The 16,375-nt window shown below is 43.1% G+C and overlaps 1 protein-coding gene across 3 annotated transcripts in view; it reads right to left on the reverse strand.

Annotated features, from left to right (window-relative positions):
- Positions 1-224: 224 nt before the first annotated feature.
- acap3a (ArfGAP with coiled-coil, ankyrin repeat and PH domains 3a) overlaps positions 225-16,375 on the reverse strand; it is a 68,941-nt gene continuing 52,790 nt past the window's right edge. For 2 of the 3 annotated variants that reach the window (XM_017419234.3, XM_025006602.2), the window contains 15 exons: positions 13,682-13,794; positions 12,979-13,030; positions 12,514-12,614; positions 11,588-11,699; positions 10,176-10,384; positions 9,510-9,579; positions 8,590-8,684; positions 8,305-8,513; positions 8,038-8,127; positions 7,279-7,371; positions 6,954-7,180; positions 6,234-6,343; positions 5,781-5,891; positions 5,619-5,680; positions 225-947 (listed from right to left, as the gene is read on the reverse strand). In XM_017419234.3, the coding sequence (XP_017274723.1) occupies positions 841-947; positions 5,619-5,680; positions 5,781-5,891; positions 6,234-6,343; positions 6,954-7,180; positions 7,279-7,371; positions 8,038-8,127; positions 8,305-8,513; positions 8,590-8,684; positions 9,510-9,579; positions 10,176-10,384; positions 11,588-11,699; positions 12,514-12,614; positions 12,979-13,030; positions 13,682-13,794 (1,761 nt within the window). In that variant the 3' untranslated portion in view covers positions 225-840. The remainder of the gene's footprint in view (positions 948-5,618; positions 5,681-5,780; positions 5,892-6,233; positions 6,344-6,953; positions 7,181-7,278; positions 7,372-8,037; positions 8,128-8,304; positions 8,514-8,589; positions 8,685-9,509; positions 9,580-10,175; positions 10,385-11,587; positions 11,700-12,513; positions 12,615-12,978; positions 13,031-13,681; positions 13,795-16,375) is intronic. The other variant, XM_017419235.3, reaches the window with a different exon arrangement.

The raw sequence follows: 16,375 nt of genomic DNA on the forward strand, positions 1-16,375 counted from the left end.
GGCCGCAAGAGCTAATAGACCTTAGCCAACCCCCAAAAATGGGTCTAACCCAATCAGTTCTGCAGATATGAAGCTAAAACTTGCTGTCGTAGTAGCTGAGAGTCATTCATAACACGAACAGGTCACACATGGCCTTATTTTCAGGATTTATCCAAAATGGAGTTCAACACAGGGAGGTGCTGTTGTTTCATCTGCTTGGAAGGAGCAACAACTCAGAGACAACCTCTCGTTCAGATATATTAACATTTATTTGATTCTCCAGCATGTTTACGAGACATAAACACTGCGTTTCATAGTAGTACATTCGAACAACACGCTGCGAGGACCAGGCCAGCGTAGTCCACGCGAAACAGAACTGCCTTCGTTCTTTAAAACCCACCTCACATTGAGACAAATAACGTCGATGCTTATAAAGTGATGATAACTAATGCGGTGCTTCTCATCTGTAGCTGAATTCAAGTTTGAGTATAAAATATATAATGGAGTGCGTGCATGCAGTACACATAAAAGAAAAAAAAAAGATTCCTACAAAATATTCATTAAGTTCCTTCAAATGACTCTGATGGCAGCGACTGGTGATTTGTAGCACAAGAAACAAAACAAGTGCTCCTTAAAAACTGCTGAAAGTGATGCAATCTGAACATATTCTAGAGGAAAAGACCAGCAAATCCTCAAAATAATGATTAAAAAAAAATCTCCTCTGTCTTTAACACACTGAAATGTGAGGAAAACCAAAGTGTGTCGATAAGCTCCGGGTTTCGCCGACTGAGGCCGGCGTGCGGAAGATGAGCTCTTTCAAGTCTCCTCTTCCTCCCCTCCGGCTCCGGACACTTGGCGAAACTACCTGAAGGAGTGGCGGAAGTGCAAGCTCCTCCTCTTCAGCTTCTCGGGGTTGTGGGACGCCATGTGGGAGAACTCCCTGAAGATGTCGACGTACGTGGCGTCTCCTGGAGCGTTGGGGGGGGGAGGCAACAACAACAACAACAAAATGCCAGTGAGAACCACAACCTGAGACCTGAGTCTTTCTTTTTGAGTCATGGCAACAATGCAGGCGAAGGAGGAACTCGATGAATGAACAAGCCGTCGCTTTCCCTGTCGTCATGACAACTGTGGATTCTCCACCCGCCCGTTTGTGAAGGAGCTGACGGAGCTCCCAGGCTCAGAGACTGACAGGAAGCCGAACTCTCCTGAGTCTCATCATAGATTTCAGACTTTTATTATCATTTTAGTGCAAAAGTACTCGCCTCCCTCGGTTTTGTTTGTGTCAGGATCTGTGTTTCGGTGTTTCTCTGGGCCATCTACTTCTTTCCTCAGTCTGGTCTCTCACCTCATGCCTGTCCCCTCTCCTCATCAGCCTCAGCTGCAGACACTTACCTCATCCCTCCCCGCACATTTAAAACTCTTGGCTTTCATTCTGTGCTCAGTCCGCCACACTGGAGCCCTCCTCGTGCGCTCTTTGTTCCTTTGTGTTTCTGTCTTTGCTGCCGAGTCGGGCCTTTTTGGGCTGGAGGGGTATGGTCTAATTTGGAGATTCAAAATATGCCTGCTGTGGAAACAAGCGAGAATATGTCCGTCTAACCACTAGAATTTCTGTCCGTTCTTCGGGACCAAACTGCTGCAGCTCCTTCAGGTTGGACAGGCGCTGCTTGTGTCCAACAATCTTTAAATTGTTGGAATAGATTCTTATTTGGATTTTTTCTTTAAAAAGGTAGGAGATGGTCCATAAATGAGTACAAATAAAAAAAAATGAAACTGTGCATTTACAAAATATATGACTTATTATAACCACATTGGCTCATTTTATGTGAGTCACTGAAATCAGTTCTGTCTCGTGGTGCTTTCTAGTATTTGTGGATGATTTTACTTGTGGAGATCTGACCAGCCGGGCTTGTTATCTGTATATAATGTCTAATTTAATCCCTGAACATATGACTCCTGTGTCACACACTGAATGTAAGACGCGGCAGAGAGATTTAGTGCAGATGTCAGAAACATGTAAGAGATGAAGTTAGTAAAAGTTTGTTAAAGCAAGAAGAAGAAACCCCAGAAAAAGAAGCGCAGACGCAGAGGAAGAGGCGAGTGTGAAGTCACACATTCTGTTTATTTTCAGTCTCAGATTAGAGGGTAAAACAAGCTGGATTAATACGAGCAGGTACAGAATCCTCACAGATTGTTTTGAAATACAGTAGTTAAAGGAACAGTACAGCCGACAGCCGGAGACAGACACAAGACAAGTTAAAAAACGGCAGGTCAGAAGTAAGAAGTGTTAGTAGATTGTAATTTATATACACAACAGTCGCTGTAGATACACAACCCTATGTTACGCAATCCTTTAATGGCTTCATGAAAATGGCAGCATCTGAACTCTGTCAGCTGCTGCAGCACGAACTGCTCAAAATGAGGAAAGGCCGCCTTGAGAGGGGGCAACGCGCTTCCAAAGTGCTTCGAATACATCACCGATGAGGGAAAACGAGTAAAGGCTGCTCTTCCTGTCACTGCCAAGGTCCTTAAACGCTTTTATTTGGCAAATATAAAACCAGAACTACGCAAAAGTCATCTGAAAAGTGGGTTGTTTTTTTCCTCCTCTACTTAGCAGAGAGGGTGGACTCTAAATGACTACAGATTAGTAGTAAAAATCAGTCATTTACAGCAGATAAAACTGTTGTAGAGTACAGCTAATTTTATTCTAAAAAAAAAAAAAAAAATCATACAGTGTTTACACTTTTGCACCTAAAGGAATAAGATTTCAGCAGTCATCTGAAAACATAACGTTTGTGCAACTCAAACTCGATTGTCCCAGGGAGCAGTTAAACCACATGGAACACAGAAACACAAAGTTGAGCTCCCACCTACAGGAAAGTTTTCTGATGATCTTCTTTGGTTTAAACTAAAGTCCAACAGCCCGTGGTATCTTTGAGAAACAAATATGTTTCCAACCTGTACCGTTTACAGCAGGAAGTTGTTTCATCCACAAAGATTTAATTCCATGTACTTTTATGATTTAGATTTCAATTCATAGTACAGATTGTTTGAAGCAGGCCTTTGTGTAAACGTTATAAATGATCAGTATCCTACCTGCTGTAGATAGCTCTTTGAACGACCTCAGTTTGAAGAAATAGTTTCAGTTGACAGGGCTGATGAGTTAAAGGCTCGTCAGAGAGACCCAAGTGAAGTGTTGCCCTCTTAAAACGCCTTTAGTCTCCAAAATCGTAGCGCTTCATGCTAATTCTGAGCACTTCCTGTGTAAAACCACGGTGTAATATGAAAATGATGGTGGTGTAACGGTTTTAATAAATGACATTTACCTGAACCGCTATGAAATGTTGAAGGTTGAAGTCGTTTCAACTTGGACACATCTGCTTCAGCAGCAGCTCCACTCGGAGCCGCTTCCGAAGCTGATGTTTCAATCATAAAATGACTCAAATCTTCAAAATTTCTATTACGTTTCACGCAAAAATCAGTTTTTTAAACCTTTACATCACAGCCAGTTTCATTATATTCTTGCCAGCCCCCCTGAAGTGCTACAGCTAGCTGCTGCTGCTATTTGTATTCTTGGAATTTTTCGTAAATAACCATTTATTGTGGAGAAACGTGACAGATTTAAAGGTTTATAAATGAGCGTTTATAGACCACTTTGGTCTTGCCCCTGCTCAGAGTCGTCCTGTGAGAAATAAAAACTTTTTCTCTCCAAACTGAGGCCAAATATTCAAAGATATTAATTGTTCCCTAACCACTTCGCAAAACCTCACTTCAGAAGATCTGAAATGTCCCCTTTAAGGCTTCTGGAGCAGTGCTAAATGTCAACAATTCCCATACAACGCTCCTGAACAGCAACAAAACTTTGGAGGCCTTGGGCAACATCTTCCCACGAGTTAGAAACAAAGAAATCTAACAAAGAACTAAACTATGACATGTCAGATCAGAAAAAAAAAGGATTTAAGTGCAGTTTGTTCTGCAGAATAAGTTCACTAACGAGAAAAAAAAACATAAAACTGATGCTCTGCTTCTTTAGGAGAAACAAAAACATTAAACAATAAAATAAAGTCTATAAATAAAATATATTCATCTGAAAAAAATACCATACAAATATTATTATTATTACCATGGTAAATATCATACAAAACAAAAAACTGATTATCTTCTGCACGGAATCAGTCATTGCACTGTTGCTCAGGGAATTTGTCCGAAATAAAACAAAGAAGATAGTCTTTGAAATTATTATTGGTAAAAAAAAAAGTGCATTTTCTGGCTTTTATTAATAGAAAAGTTTCACTTGATCAATCCTTGAATTAGAGAAAGGAAACAGATCGTTTCTGTGATTTGTCCAGGAGCAGCAGAGCTCCAGATTAGATTAAACGGATTGATCCTTTAACGGAGGAGAGCAGGGCTCACTCCCTCCCTCACCACATCCTGGTCACTGCGCAGCACATTAGGGGTTAGGGGACAGTCCCTGTTTATGAACGCAGCGTGCTTCATAACTATGCCTCAAGGATTCAGTCAGGTGTCGCAGGAATAAACGCAAGCAACATGGCTGGCGTACACGCCTGAATCTGACGTGAGGGACGACAGAGTTTTGCTGATTTTGGCTAACGTCCTACGTCTCAATAGCACTGACATATTTCTGCCACTTTTAACACAACCGTGAACTGCAGCTGCAGCTGTACGAGCCTTCAGTGTCCTAAAACTTTGCATTATTACCACCTACACGATACTTCTGGACAGAACAACAGTTTTTAGACTTGCAGTTTGTGTGCAAATAATAAAACAAGCCGGGCAGCAGCACAACCGTTCAGATGTTTACACTGTGACGGTTTCTTTGTTTCGACGCAGGGAGGAAGGAGCCACTTTATAATAGGAACGTCTAGAAAATTAAAGACATTTTCAGCAGGTTTAAAGCTCACAGTGAGCTGGGGGCGTTAGCATTAGCCTTAATTAGCTTGCTGTGTTGGCTCAGGCCGTAGTGCATTTAAGTCTATTTTCACCGATGTAGCGTAGAACATCTGTACGCCTCTTCTCCTGAACCATGTGACCGGTTTTCAGGGCACTGCAGAGTGGATTAACGACTGCAGTCAGAGTTTTGAACAGCCCTGCAAAATGGCTAACAGACTTTGTGAGTGGACAGTGTGAACACAGCCTTAATGTTTAGATTTAAATCATCCGAGCTCAGCTTGGCTTAAGAACAAAGATGATTCTTGGGGACTGCTGTTAAAATGAGAAAGAAACTAATACTATCAGCTGCTCTTTTACCTTCTGAGGAGGACTACTCGCTAATCCGTTCAGTGTGCGTCCTCCCGGAGTTTTCATGTATCCTTTAAACCTTTCAATCAGATTCAGCCTGAAATCTCAGCTGATTGGCTGACGAGTAATCCATTTATTTCTCGACGAGTGAGTCGCCTTTCCACTGCAGTGAGGTCTCTTTGCCCAAACAGTCTGCGATCTGACACGATTAAAGGGGATTACCGGTGAGGTGTTATCGGGTGTTACCCTGAGAGGAAAACAGGCTGTTGCCCTACCCTTACACCCTTACACAGTTCAGCAGTCTGCTATGTGGAGGCAAATAAACTCCTGAATGCATTTCTTATACTGCTGCTCGGTGGGGCTGCTGACGGGGTAATGACCTGGCTGTCCGAAGGGTCCCTCCGACTCCCGCATCTCCTCGTTCATCCTGGCCAGGCGCAGGCTGAGGGGGGGCAGAGACGGAGAGAGCGACGAGCTGACAACACATCAGAAACCAGGGGAACGTGTTGAAAACCGACAGCGCGTTTTGCCGATGAACTCACAGCGTGACGATGTCTGCGTTGGCCTGTTGCACGGCGATGCTCAGAGGTTCCTGGCCATCTTCGTCGCCGTCGTTCTGCGTGGCTCCTCGTTTGAGGAATAAACACACCTGCCTGGAAAACAACAACACTCTGACGTTTTATTTCCATTTTCTGAACTTTTTGTTTTCTTTGGTTGTTCTTATTGTTCATTTGAACTTCTGTTTTGTGCCTTTTGGTTGTTAAAAAAGGGTTATGGATATAAATGTTGATTTGATTTGATAAATAAAACCATTGGAAGAAAGCGGCACAAAATGGAAGTCATGAGAGAAGATTTTTATTGCTGCTATAAATGCTGCGAAGGGCGGCAGAGTTGTAGAGTTATTACTTACAATCAAACTATAAACCCCATTAAATGCTGTTTAAATGCAGCAGCACAGGCAGAAGAAACTTTGAGCGACGTAGCTCACGACTCACCCCGTGTGTCCCAGATATGTGGCGTGATACAGCGGGCCCCTCCCCCTCGCATCTCTTTGGTCGACATCTGCGGCGTTCTGCAACAGGAACTCGCAGGCAACCAGGGAACCCTAAAAAAAAAAAAAAAGAAAGAAAAAAAACCCAACAGTTGTGCAATTTAATTTGGGAGCAAGAACATAATATTCCCGGGACGGTGGGATTAAAAGCTGTGTTTAAAGCAGGATTTCCACTCATGTTGATGCTTATTTGACACTGAGTAAGCAGCAAGTCTTCAATAACATGATCTAAACCAAAATCTAATTTACGAACTGAATTGTTGTCCATTAATAGTTTTGGCGTTGCAAGTACAAACACCAAAGTCTATTCTCCTTTTTCTCTCCAGTCAGTTGCAATTTAGTTTCACAAGTCGTCAAACTTGTCTCACATTTGCCTTAACTTTCTGAATCATGAAAATTAAATTAAGGGTTTGAGTCAGGTTCCAGGAGCCCACGACATCTGTGACTATGTTTGTTGTGCAAATTGTTTTGATCATGTTCAAAATTTCTACGACATGAGAGCAGAGAACTACGGTTCATGCAAGGAATTTGGGACACTCCACGAATATGTTGCAGTTTGCAACAAGATACAAAGCCTAATCCAGTTCATATAGTCTATAAATAATGGTGATTTTATTGTTTTTCAAAAAGCCCACCCAGTACAAAAGTGAAATTAAGGACTAACCCCAATCACAGCCTGTATGAGGGGCGTCTTTCCTTCATCGTCCTCGTTGATCAGATTCACGTCCGCGCCGTGAGCTAGAGCTGCAGCCATGACGGGCAGGTTGCGAGCCCTCGAGGCCTTGTAGAGCAGCGCACCTGGATCCAGCTCCCTGGCGTCCTCCGGGTCAGACGTCTCCGGCTCCGCCTCCAGCTCCGCCTCGCCGCTCGAGTCTTCAGACACCTCACACTCTGCGGGGCGCAGAAGACAGAGGGGCCGTTCACAGGACATCGGCCACGTGGGTTTTGGAGCCGTCCTGTGCCGTTCGACCTCCCTGAACTGGACTCACCCTCCTCTGTGACGCTGTCCACCACTGAGCCGAACACCAGGATGTCCGAGCTGCCGTCCGTGCTGCCGCCCAGACCGCTGTCGCTGCTCAGGCCTGTTGGACCCAGACAACATGGACACGGTAAACACGTCTGGAAATCTAATAGTACGGTCTTTAAAAGGCAGATCAAGAGGTCAACTTAAGATATAAAGTTTACACTAACACATATGCACATGTGTCCATAGTAAAGGTGTCCGTAAACACTAAAAACTGCTAAGTTAGAACCAGCTAACTTGTAACCCAGCTCTGGGTAGCTTTAACTCAGCAGGGTTGGATTATCAGTTAAACCAAACATACTGGGTTAAGTTTTCTGCCCTAAAATTGGGTTAAAATGTTGAATTAGAGCTCCTAAAAAGTTATGTTAAAAAGGAGAACCCAAAGTTTGGCTTATGAGATGATTCCAATTTGAGTTGGTGCTTAATAGCTGCTGCTAACTGCTATTAGCATCTGCTAGCTAGCAACAACGAAAGCTAATTTATGAACCTAAACACCCTGTCTAGCGCAAACTAAATTATTAACAAAGCCAACCAGGTTAAACATCTTCTTACAAGTCATTTTAAATCCGTTTCCCTTACTTATTACATCCAAAAGCAGAGGTTCAGTCAGGTTCAGTTTGGTCGACTTCTGGCTTAAAACGGCAGGACTGAGTGACCAACACGGCTCGTCTCTGACCTAAGCAACCCCTCAACCCGCAGTTTTCAGTGTGTCTGAGTCACTTACTTCGAGGCCCAGATCCTGTGTCGAAGTAGGAGAAGAGCGAATCGAGCTCGTCGGGACAAAACAGAGATTCTCGTCTGAACTTGGCGACTGCTGTGCGACAAGACGTTAAAGAAAAAAAATGCAGGTTAGAAGGTTGTATTTTTTACACAACCAGACAATTTGTAAACCCGGTAGTTTAAAACAAACACAGTGGAAATTTAAAAAGAACTAGAATAATGAAGAATAAGGCATGTGACGGAGCAGAAACAGAAGAGCTATCTGACAAACCTGCCGACAGGGTGGAAGGGGAGGTGCTGCCGGGCTCCTGCCGGTGCGTCCTGTGGACGGCGTTGACGCTGTTGTGTCTCCGACACTTCTTGGCGCTCCACCGCAGCTCCGGCTTCCTCTCCCCGTTGAGGAGGAGCTCCGTGTGAGCCAGCTTCTTCAGGAACTTCTTCTCCACGTACTTCGCCTTGATCCAGGCCTCCTTCTCCTGCCTGCACAAACGCACCGCGTTCCATTTCAGGGGCTCGGCAGGGACCGCGTTTTACTCAGCTGTTCGCTGCGTTTTACCTTGAACTGGACGGCGAGGGTTTCTGTAGGCCTTGTTCTTGGTAGGAACCTTCATAGATGTGGTTGATGACGCTGTTTCCAAGCTCACACATCAACTACAAGGCATGAAAAGAAAAACGATATTCATGGTCTTCACATCAAGATGGTGACCTGTGCTGCACACAGATTTGGACATGATACACTATTTAAGAATGCCAATGTGTAAAAAATGAATAATAATTATTTATTCTTCACTTCTCCTCCCGCAACTTTGGGAAAAAGCCACGCAAAAGCAAAACATGCCGGCTCAATCAGGAATAGTGTGATGTGACTATTGGTAGAGATAAATTATAAAAGAGATGAAATATGCAAAAATATCCCCTTAGACTACAATGAGATTTAGAATTTTCTCTTCAAAACTGCAAGGGAAGGTTTTTAATTAAGGTGTCATGCCTCTTACATAAAACTAGATGCATAAAAAGAAAAATGTATACGTGTGACAATCAGACGCTTCTCCCATTTACGGATCGGGAACCTTTTTCACACAGCGGCTGTCCGTTGGAGGCATAAATTCTGTCTGCCTGTCCCCGTAACGAGGGCCGACACGGACACAGGTGCGCGGTTACCACGGTGACCTCAACGAGCCCCTAACAGCAGCTCTAACATTTCGTTTGGTCTTGGTTCTCGTTATGCTTCTTGCACAGTTCGTGCGACGGAATGTTGGCGTTTTGTCAGCTTAGGTTATTACAAAAAAAAAAAAAAAATCTGTTTTTATTATCGGGCTTTAGAGAAGAAAGCTGAAGGCAGCCTTTAAAATGTTTTTTTCTTGTTCTAAAACCAAAAGGTGTCTGACACTCCTTTTATATTTCAAACATTTGCATCATGCGCTATACCTACTTGCTTTCAAGAACACATAAACCACATTACGTCAGAGCGTGTACCTTTAATAACTCTGGCTCCCACGAGTCGAGCGTGAGCGAGCGCACCTTCGAACAGTGAACTCCAAGACTCCTGCAACACAAACACACTCAGAGTTTATTAAAGCAAAAAAAAACACATCTGGGTAAGTGGACTAACTCGACCCCGTCATGACCGTGAGGCTGCGAGTTCATATTCTGCTCTTTTTTTTTTTTAAATGACGGCGTTGTGCAGCTCCTCCAGGATGTATCCCAGTGTGATGCAAATCACCGTCTGGTTTCCAGGAAACGGCACCGCGGTCGGACAAGAACTGTCCTACAACAAAAGGGCCGTGTCTGAATCTCTCTTTGAGGAGACGAGCCCTGAGGAGGGGGAGCGTGAATATTCAGCGGGTGGAGGCTAACTCCAGGGTCAGAGCGACTGGGGAAGGAAAAAAGGGAGACTTCCCTTTTAATAGATATTTTGGGGGGTTTTTTTGCTCGCATCTTTTAAAAAAAAAAACGAAAGTTGCATTTCTTGATGAAACTCAGATTGCCGCTGCCTGATCTGTTAGCTGTCAGAGCATGTGTTGGCTACTCCCACACCAACGTTTAGCTCAGCATCTGATAAATGACAGAGTTATTTGGATTGGTTCTGCTGTAAACACCGGCCAGAGCTGGTTAGAAATAAAGAGCGCCGGTCTTCCTGACCTGTGGATGCCGGAGCACTCGATACACAGCAGGACGCCCAGGTTGATGGAGGCCCAGCAGGGGCTGGCCTGAGCGCAGTCGCAGCACTGCTCGTTCCCCGGCAGACCCTGGATGCGCTGCAGGATGCTCTCCCCCCTGGCGCTGCGCTCCCGCGGCTCGCTGGCTGAGTCGATGCTGCTGGTGGACGGAGACGCCGTTCGGTCCAGGTGCTGAGCGTAAACACGGGACAAACACTCGGTGGGACGTTCAGCTGCAAGTCAGCGGTTTCTTGCACCGCCTCAATGCAAGACATTTACCAAGATTAAAAAAACAGGCTGATTAAAGAAAAAAAAAAAAAAAGCTAACGTAATATGTTTTACAGAACAAAACCCTATTTAGGACAAAAAAAATTAAAAGATTTTTGTTGCAATTTACATTTTTTATTTTAGTTCTAAATCATAATTTTGTCATTTTTTGGTGTTATTAGCAACATAATTAGTCATCACTGGATAGAGCAGGTTTTATTTTAAACTAAGGCTGAAGAAACTGTTAACTGAACTGTTAGAAACAGGCAGAAAAAAACGCAGAAATCTGCAAAACACCAGCTATAGAATAAAACGGTAGCTAAAACCTTTAATTAGCAAAACACTAGCTAAAAGCTCAAAGGAGCAAAATGGTAGCTAAAGCAAAAAACAAGTAAAAGCTAAAATTACCGAAACAAATTTCTACAACTTAAAATAAGCAAATGAGTATCTCAAAGCTAAACTTTGCTAAATGCTAGATAAAAGTAGCAAAATAGTAGCTAAAAGCTACCGTTCTGCCTAGGCAAAGAATAAAACAGAAACAGATCAAATATGCTGAACAATGTTTCACAAAGTCAGTGGGTTTCTATGGAGTACTTTGTTGTAAATAAAGTGAAATATCTTGAAAAGTATAAAAGTTACAGCAACCAAAACTTAAAGCTGATCCTCCTGATCAAACTGAATATTTGATAAAAGTACGCAGAAGTGGTTTGACTGCAAAAAACCTACAGAAGAAACTTTAAACAGGAAAAACAACAGCATGAATGCTGACTCAGCGTTAACACTACAGCTGAGTGTGTATCTTCTTCTAAATGATGAGTCATCTCTGTTGTGTCTTTGCTCCAACGTAGTACATTTAAAAGAAGGACTCAACTCGAAGATAAAACGAACGTGACTTTACTTAGCTTTCATTTGTCTCAACAATACACACATATCAATACGCCGGCGGATAACCTCTAGAAACTCAGTAGCTAGGGGAGTGCTTCCGCTGAAGTAAATAGATCCGCTTTATATACTACAATCTCTGCTCCCACGAGGCTGACAAAAATCATCTAAAATGTCAAACTTTTCCAGTTTTGTTCCCATCATGACACCTGCGTTTAGCAAACTGTCAGGCGTTTCAGGACTCACCTCGATGTAACAGGTGTCCGGGCTCTCTCGGTACGCTGAAGCGATGCTAGCCTGGACTGCCTGAATCCACGCCTGTCTTAGCTTCTCAGACTCGGCCTGAAGCATACAGCTCCTGCAACACAGACGCAAAATTCACGTCACTTTCCTTTACTTACAGGTGTGCACGCGGGCTAACGTGCGGGCTGTGGTAACGTGCAGTCGTACAACAACATTCAACAGGTACGTTTATGTCCAGCGCCTTGTTTGAGCACGTTAACGGGCTAATCACACATAACAGAACAACAGCCACTCTTATTTTAGATTTGACTTGAGATGCAAAAGATTTTGACTTTCTCAACCAACTATATTTTAATACTTTATCCTTCAGTCCTAGGAGCAGTGGTGGTACAGGGACTAGACTCCTGGTAAGTCCTGGAGTTCTCTGTTGTTATTCTTGATGTGACACACATGTTATGTTCATTTAATTTATTTGTAAATGTGACTAAAATTAGGATTCAAATTGGGTGCAAACAATTAGTATTTATTTTAATTGTATTTTTGTTTAAAAAAGTATTTCAAAAGTGCCTTTTTGCAAAACTAGTTGTGTAAATATTTGGCACAAATATCTTACAATATCACATAATAAATAGCCATATTTTCAACTTTCCTGTCAACTTTGACCTTTTTTTTTTTTTTACTAAATCACCACCTACCACCGGGCTGAGCCTCTTTTCTGGGGGAAACCCCGTGACTGGAATGGGAACTGTTTGCAGATTAATTTGGTGATGAACCCAAAAATCTGGTCAGTTGTTCCACAGATCAGTAAAGACAGCGGGCTTCCCCCTTCAATCAAATCTTTGCACTTTGACTAAAATTCACGAACCAGCTGCACCTCCAGCATAGCTGCCAGCACGGTTAGGAGTTATAAAAAGGAAATTGTGCCTTACTTGGAAGGGGAGACGACCTCAAAGCAGAACCTCCTCTCTATGTCTTCGTATGGTTTAACAGAACACAACCGGAGGTCCTCCACCACCACCGTAAGGGAGTCCTGCTGAGACAAGAACACCTTCTCATGTCCGCCCGTTTTATCCCTGTTAAACATGTTATCTGTCAGATAAAAACCTCAGTCCGCCTAAACATCTGTCTGCTGGTACTGAGGGTTAAAGTGGAGTCAGAGAAGTTAAGTCCTACTGAAATAAGGGACAGACATGGATGGATGCACCCTCCACACACGGTCTGTGTCTGTATGGACTCTTTCAAGGACGGCTGCTTTAATTTTTTTCTTTGCTTGACATCTAACAAACATTTCAGAGACAATCACTTTAACACTAAAAACTTTGGCTTCAGTTAGCCTCCCACAGCCCATTTAACCCCCCGGAGGATACTAAAAGCTCAGGGATGGATGGACTTGCCTTGAGCTTCTTCTGATAAACCAGCTGACTGTTCTGTATGGAGAACCACCGTCTGTGAAAAAACATAAAACATAAAACATAATTTAGATGGATGTCATATGGAAAACGTGCTCGTACCAATAATTAAGTTTATTAAACAGCCTACTGTATATCTGTAACCCAAAAAAAGTCTATTTATCACATGTTTGCATCAATAAACTCATATTTTTTTAAGTATTCAATGTAAGCTCTGCAAGCACATTGTGATACATTTTGTGCATAAATAACAGATTCCTTGTATTCCCTTCTTTTAAATGTACACTACTTCTTCTGGTGCTGTTCCGGTTGTTTAGCTGCACTGTGGCCTCAGTAGCACCACCTACAGCTCAGGAGGAGAACTGCAGCAGCGCCAGTAAAAACAGCAACAAACACCCAAAGTGTGCTTCACTCTGATTATGGGGCTCAACTAATTTTGCAGGGAACTAATGTTAACATTTTGAAAGGATCAATTGTATTGTGAATAAATACTGTATTGTATTGTGTTTAAAGACTTATTAGGGGCTGCATCACATCCTATCAGTTTTTGCTGCTCATGTATTTTTAATGAATCGGATTGTTGGCAGAGTATTGAGATGTGTATTATATGAGTCACAGACCAGGTAAACCCCACCGTGTGCTGTGTAAATATTTGAAAACAAAACCACTTTTTTGCCTTGGTGCTCACCTGTTCCAGGTCTTGAAAGCATTACTAGCCCTTTTGAACAAGTAGCCCTCCATCACCACGCCATTGGGAGCGTCCACGTTGAACTCCACTTTGGAGTCGTCATACGAAAAGTCCTGGGAGAAACAAGAGCGTCAATCCTGGCTGTCACAGAAAACAAAGACCTGATTATAAAGAAAACCTTTCAGGAATCAAACAGGAAACAGAAGACGAACCATCACAATCGTCACATGGTCATGAAGAAACAGCTGAGTCCATGATCGTAAAGAACATGGCTGTCAGTTTTCTTTTGTGGGCATTTTATAACTCAACAGATGAGAGCACAAGGCAGATTGTCATAAACAGAGGCAGCATATAGTGAAATTGGCCTCTTATATTTTCATGACAAATAACAACGATTACAGCCATATAGACAGTTATACACACATAGTGAGCGCTAGGAGCCAAAGTGTGATTGTGAATATTAGAATCTTTTTTATTTCCTTTAGTTTGGTTATTTACATTGTTGGAGCAGCAAAGTGATAGATAGCACAATGAGTGTTAGCCCTTTCTAAAAGATTCATTTTAAGAAATCACATAAGCATCATGGGTGGCATAATGGTGCAGTGGTTAGAGCTGTCGCCTCCCAGCAAGAAGGTTCAGGATCTCTTTCCCAGCCTGGGATTATTCTGGGTGGAGTTTGCATGTTCTCCCTGTGCTCACATGGGTTTACTCCAGTTTCCTCCCACAGACCAAAAATATGAATGTTAGGTTGATTGGTAACTCTAAATTGGCCCTTGGCGCGACTGAAAGCGTGAACAGTTTGTCTCGTTTGTCTCTATGTCCCTGTGATGGACTGGACACCTGTCCAAGGTGTCCCCCGCCTCTCACACAGTGACTGCTGGAGACAGGCACCAGCTTCCAGTGACCGGGAAAGGAGAAGAGGGTTAAGAAAATGGATGGATGGAGAAAAACATCGTTTAAGATTTTGACACATGCAGCCTTGAACAAGTCTTCAGTCATTCTTCCATTTTTATCTTTTACTTCTAAGCAGCCATACTTTCCTGTGAAGTGGTCAACTTTAAGATACAGTTACTCTTCTGTAGACAGTTTTTAAAGCCTGACTCTACTTTCCCACAGTTTTGAGCACACACTGCACAATATGCTGTCATGGCCAAGTGCAAGGATTACACAGAAATTCAGTAACAAAGCAACAAAAGTCCAAAGAAGAACTTTGAAAGAGCTGTCGATCGAGATCAATTTAAAAGAATACGAAAAGGTCTGGCTGCTCGGAAGGAAATTACAAATACAAAGAGGAAATTTAAACTCTTTTACACAGCACGGTTTACCTAAAAAAAAAAAAGAAATATTCAGTAGGACAGCATTTTCTAAAGTGCGCTTTGTGCTTCTAATACATCGCTACGGGAGAGGCCCATAAACACTAAACCAGCTCAGTGTTGGACTCTGCTTTAGCACCTTGAACTTTTCACTCCTTGCGTGAATAGGAGCAGGACTTACTGCGTCCCACACGTCACCTTCTGAACTAAGAACAAGCTTGAATTCCTTCAGACCGCCTGGAGACCGAGGAGCTCGGACAAGATTCCTCGTTAGGCAGGTTCATACGTCAGCTGCTGATCAAGCCTCTCGAAAAACGTAAATCTTTTTAATGGCGCGGTCTCCTCGTACGTGCGGTTATCGAAACAGATAAAATGAAGAGGAGGTGAAATGCAACTAACGAGACAAAGGTTCAAAGTGTGAAGAATTCCTCAAGAACATATCAAGCGTGTTGTAGAAGTACTACAGAGGAAAAGCTAAAGAATGTTTTTTTTTGTTTAAAACTGCATCAGAATGTGCAATGATTCATTTTTTGCAGCTGCTGACTGCATATCTGTCTGTGTGAATTCATTTATCGTGTATATTCAGTGTCCAGGCCTAGCATTCCTTGAGGGAAAGCAAAATGCCACCATACATGTCAGAGTTTCAAACTGGGATCATCTGCCTGTGGCGGCCATCTTGAATCAGGTCGACTCCAAAAGTTGATCAGTTGTAGCTGCGCATCCAGTTATGGCTTTCTGCAAGTTTCCTCTAGGTTTGTACAGTGGTTAACAGACACACGCACACAAAACAAGAGCCCTATTTCTGATTTAAGAGTCATTCCAAAAGAAAAGACTAGATCAATGCTAAACAAGAACACAGGTGATAATTGATGAAAATCCACCACCCACCAAACTGTGGTCCCACTGGCAAAAAATCTTCATTTTCAAATGTTTGGTACGTTCCAGCAGTATTGTGAAAAATCCCACAACACAAGCTCAAAACAACAACAAAAGCAAATATATATAAATAAATAAAAGCCTCCTCAGGATCCTGGGAACCCGAACTCGGTGCCGCTGCAGTCTGGAGAGGAATTCCAACACTGACGTGGGCGTCCTCCACTACAGCCACCCTCCCGCTGCAGCGTGAGCCGCAGGATTACAGCTAATTACCATACAGCTGCCCGAGGAGCCACTACAGGGCACGGAGCGACTCACGGAGCAGCGCCTCGGCTGCTCCTGATCCAAAAACGAGCAGGGGCTGTCTGAGAAAACAGCAGCTTCAGTTTTACAGTTCTTTTCAAAGCGCCTCCCTCACTTAAAGTGGGAGCTTCACGGTAGACACGCCGTCTGCCTGTTTGCCTGTCTGCCTGCCTGTCTGCCTGTCTGCCTGTCTGTTTGCCTG

This window comes from Kryptolebias marmoratus, linkage group LG8 (genome assembly GCF_001649575.2).
Source record: "Kryptolebias marmoratus isolate JLee-2015 linkage group LG8, ASM164957v2, whole genome shotgun sequence".
Classification (NCBI taxonomy): Eukaryota; Metazoa; Chordata; class Actinopteri; order Cyprinodontiformes; family Rivulidae; genus Kryptolebias; species Kryptolebias marmoratus.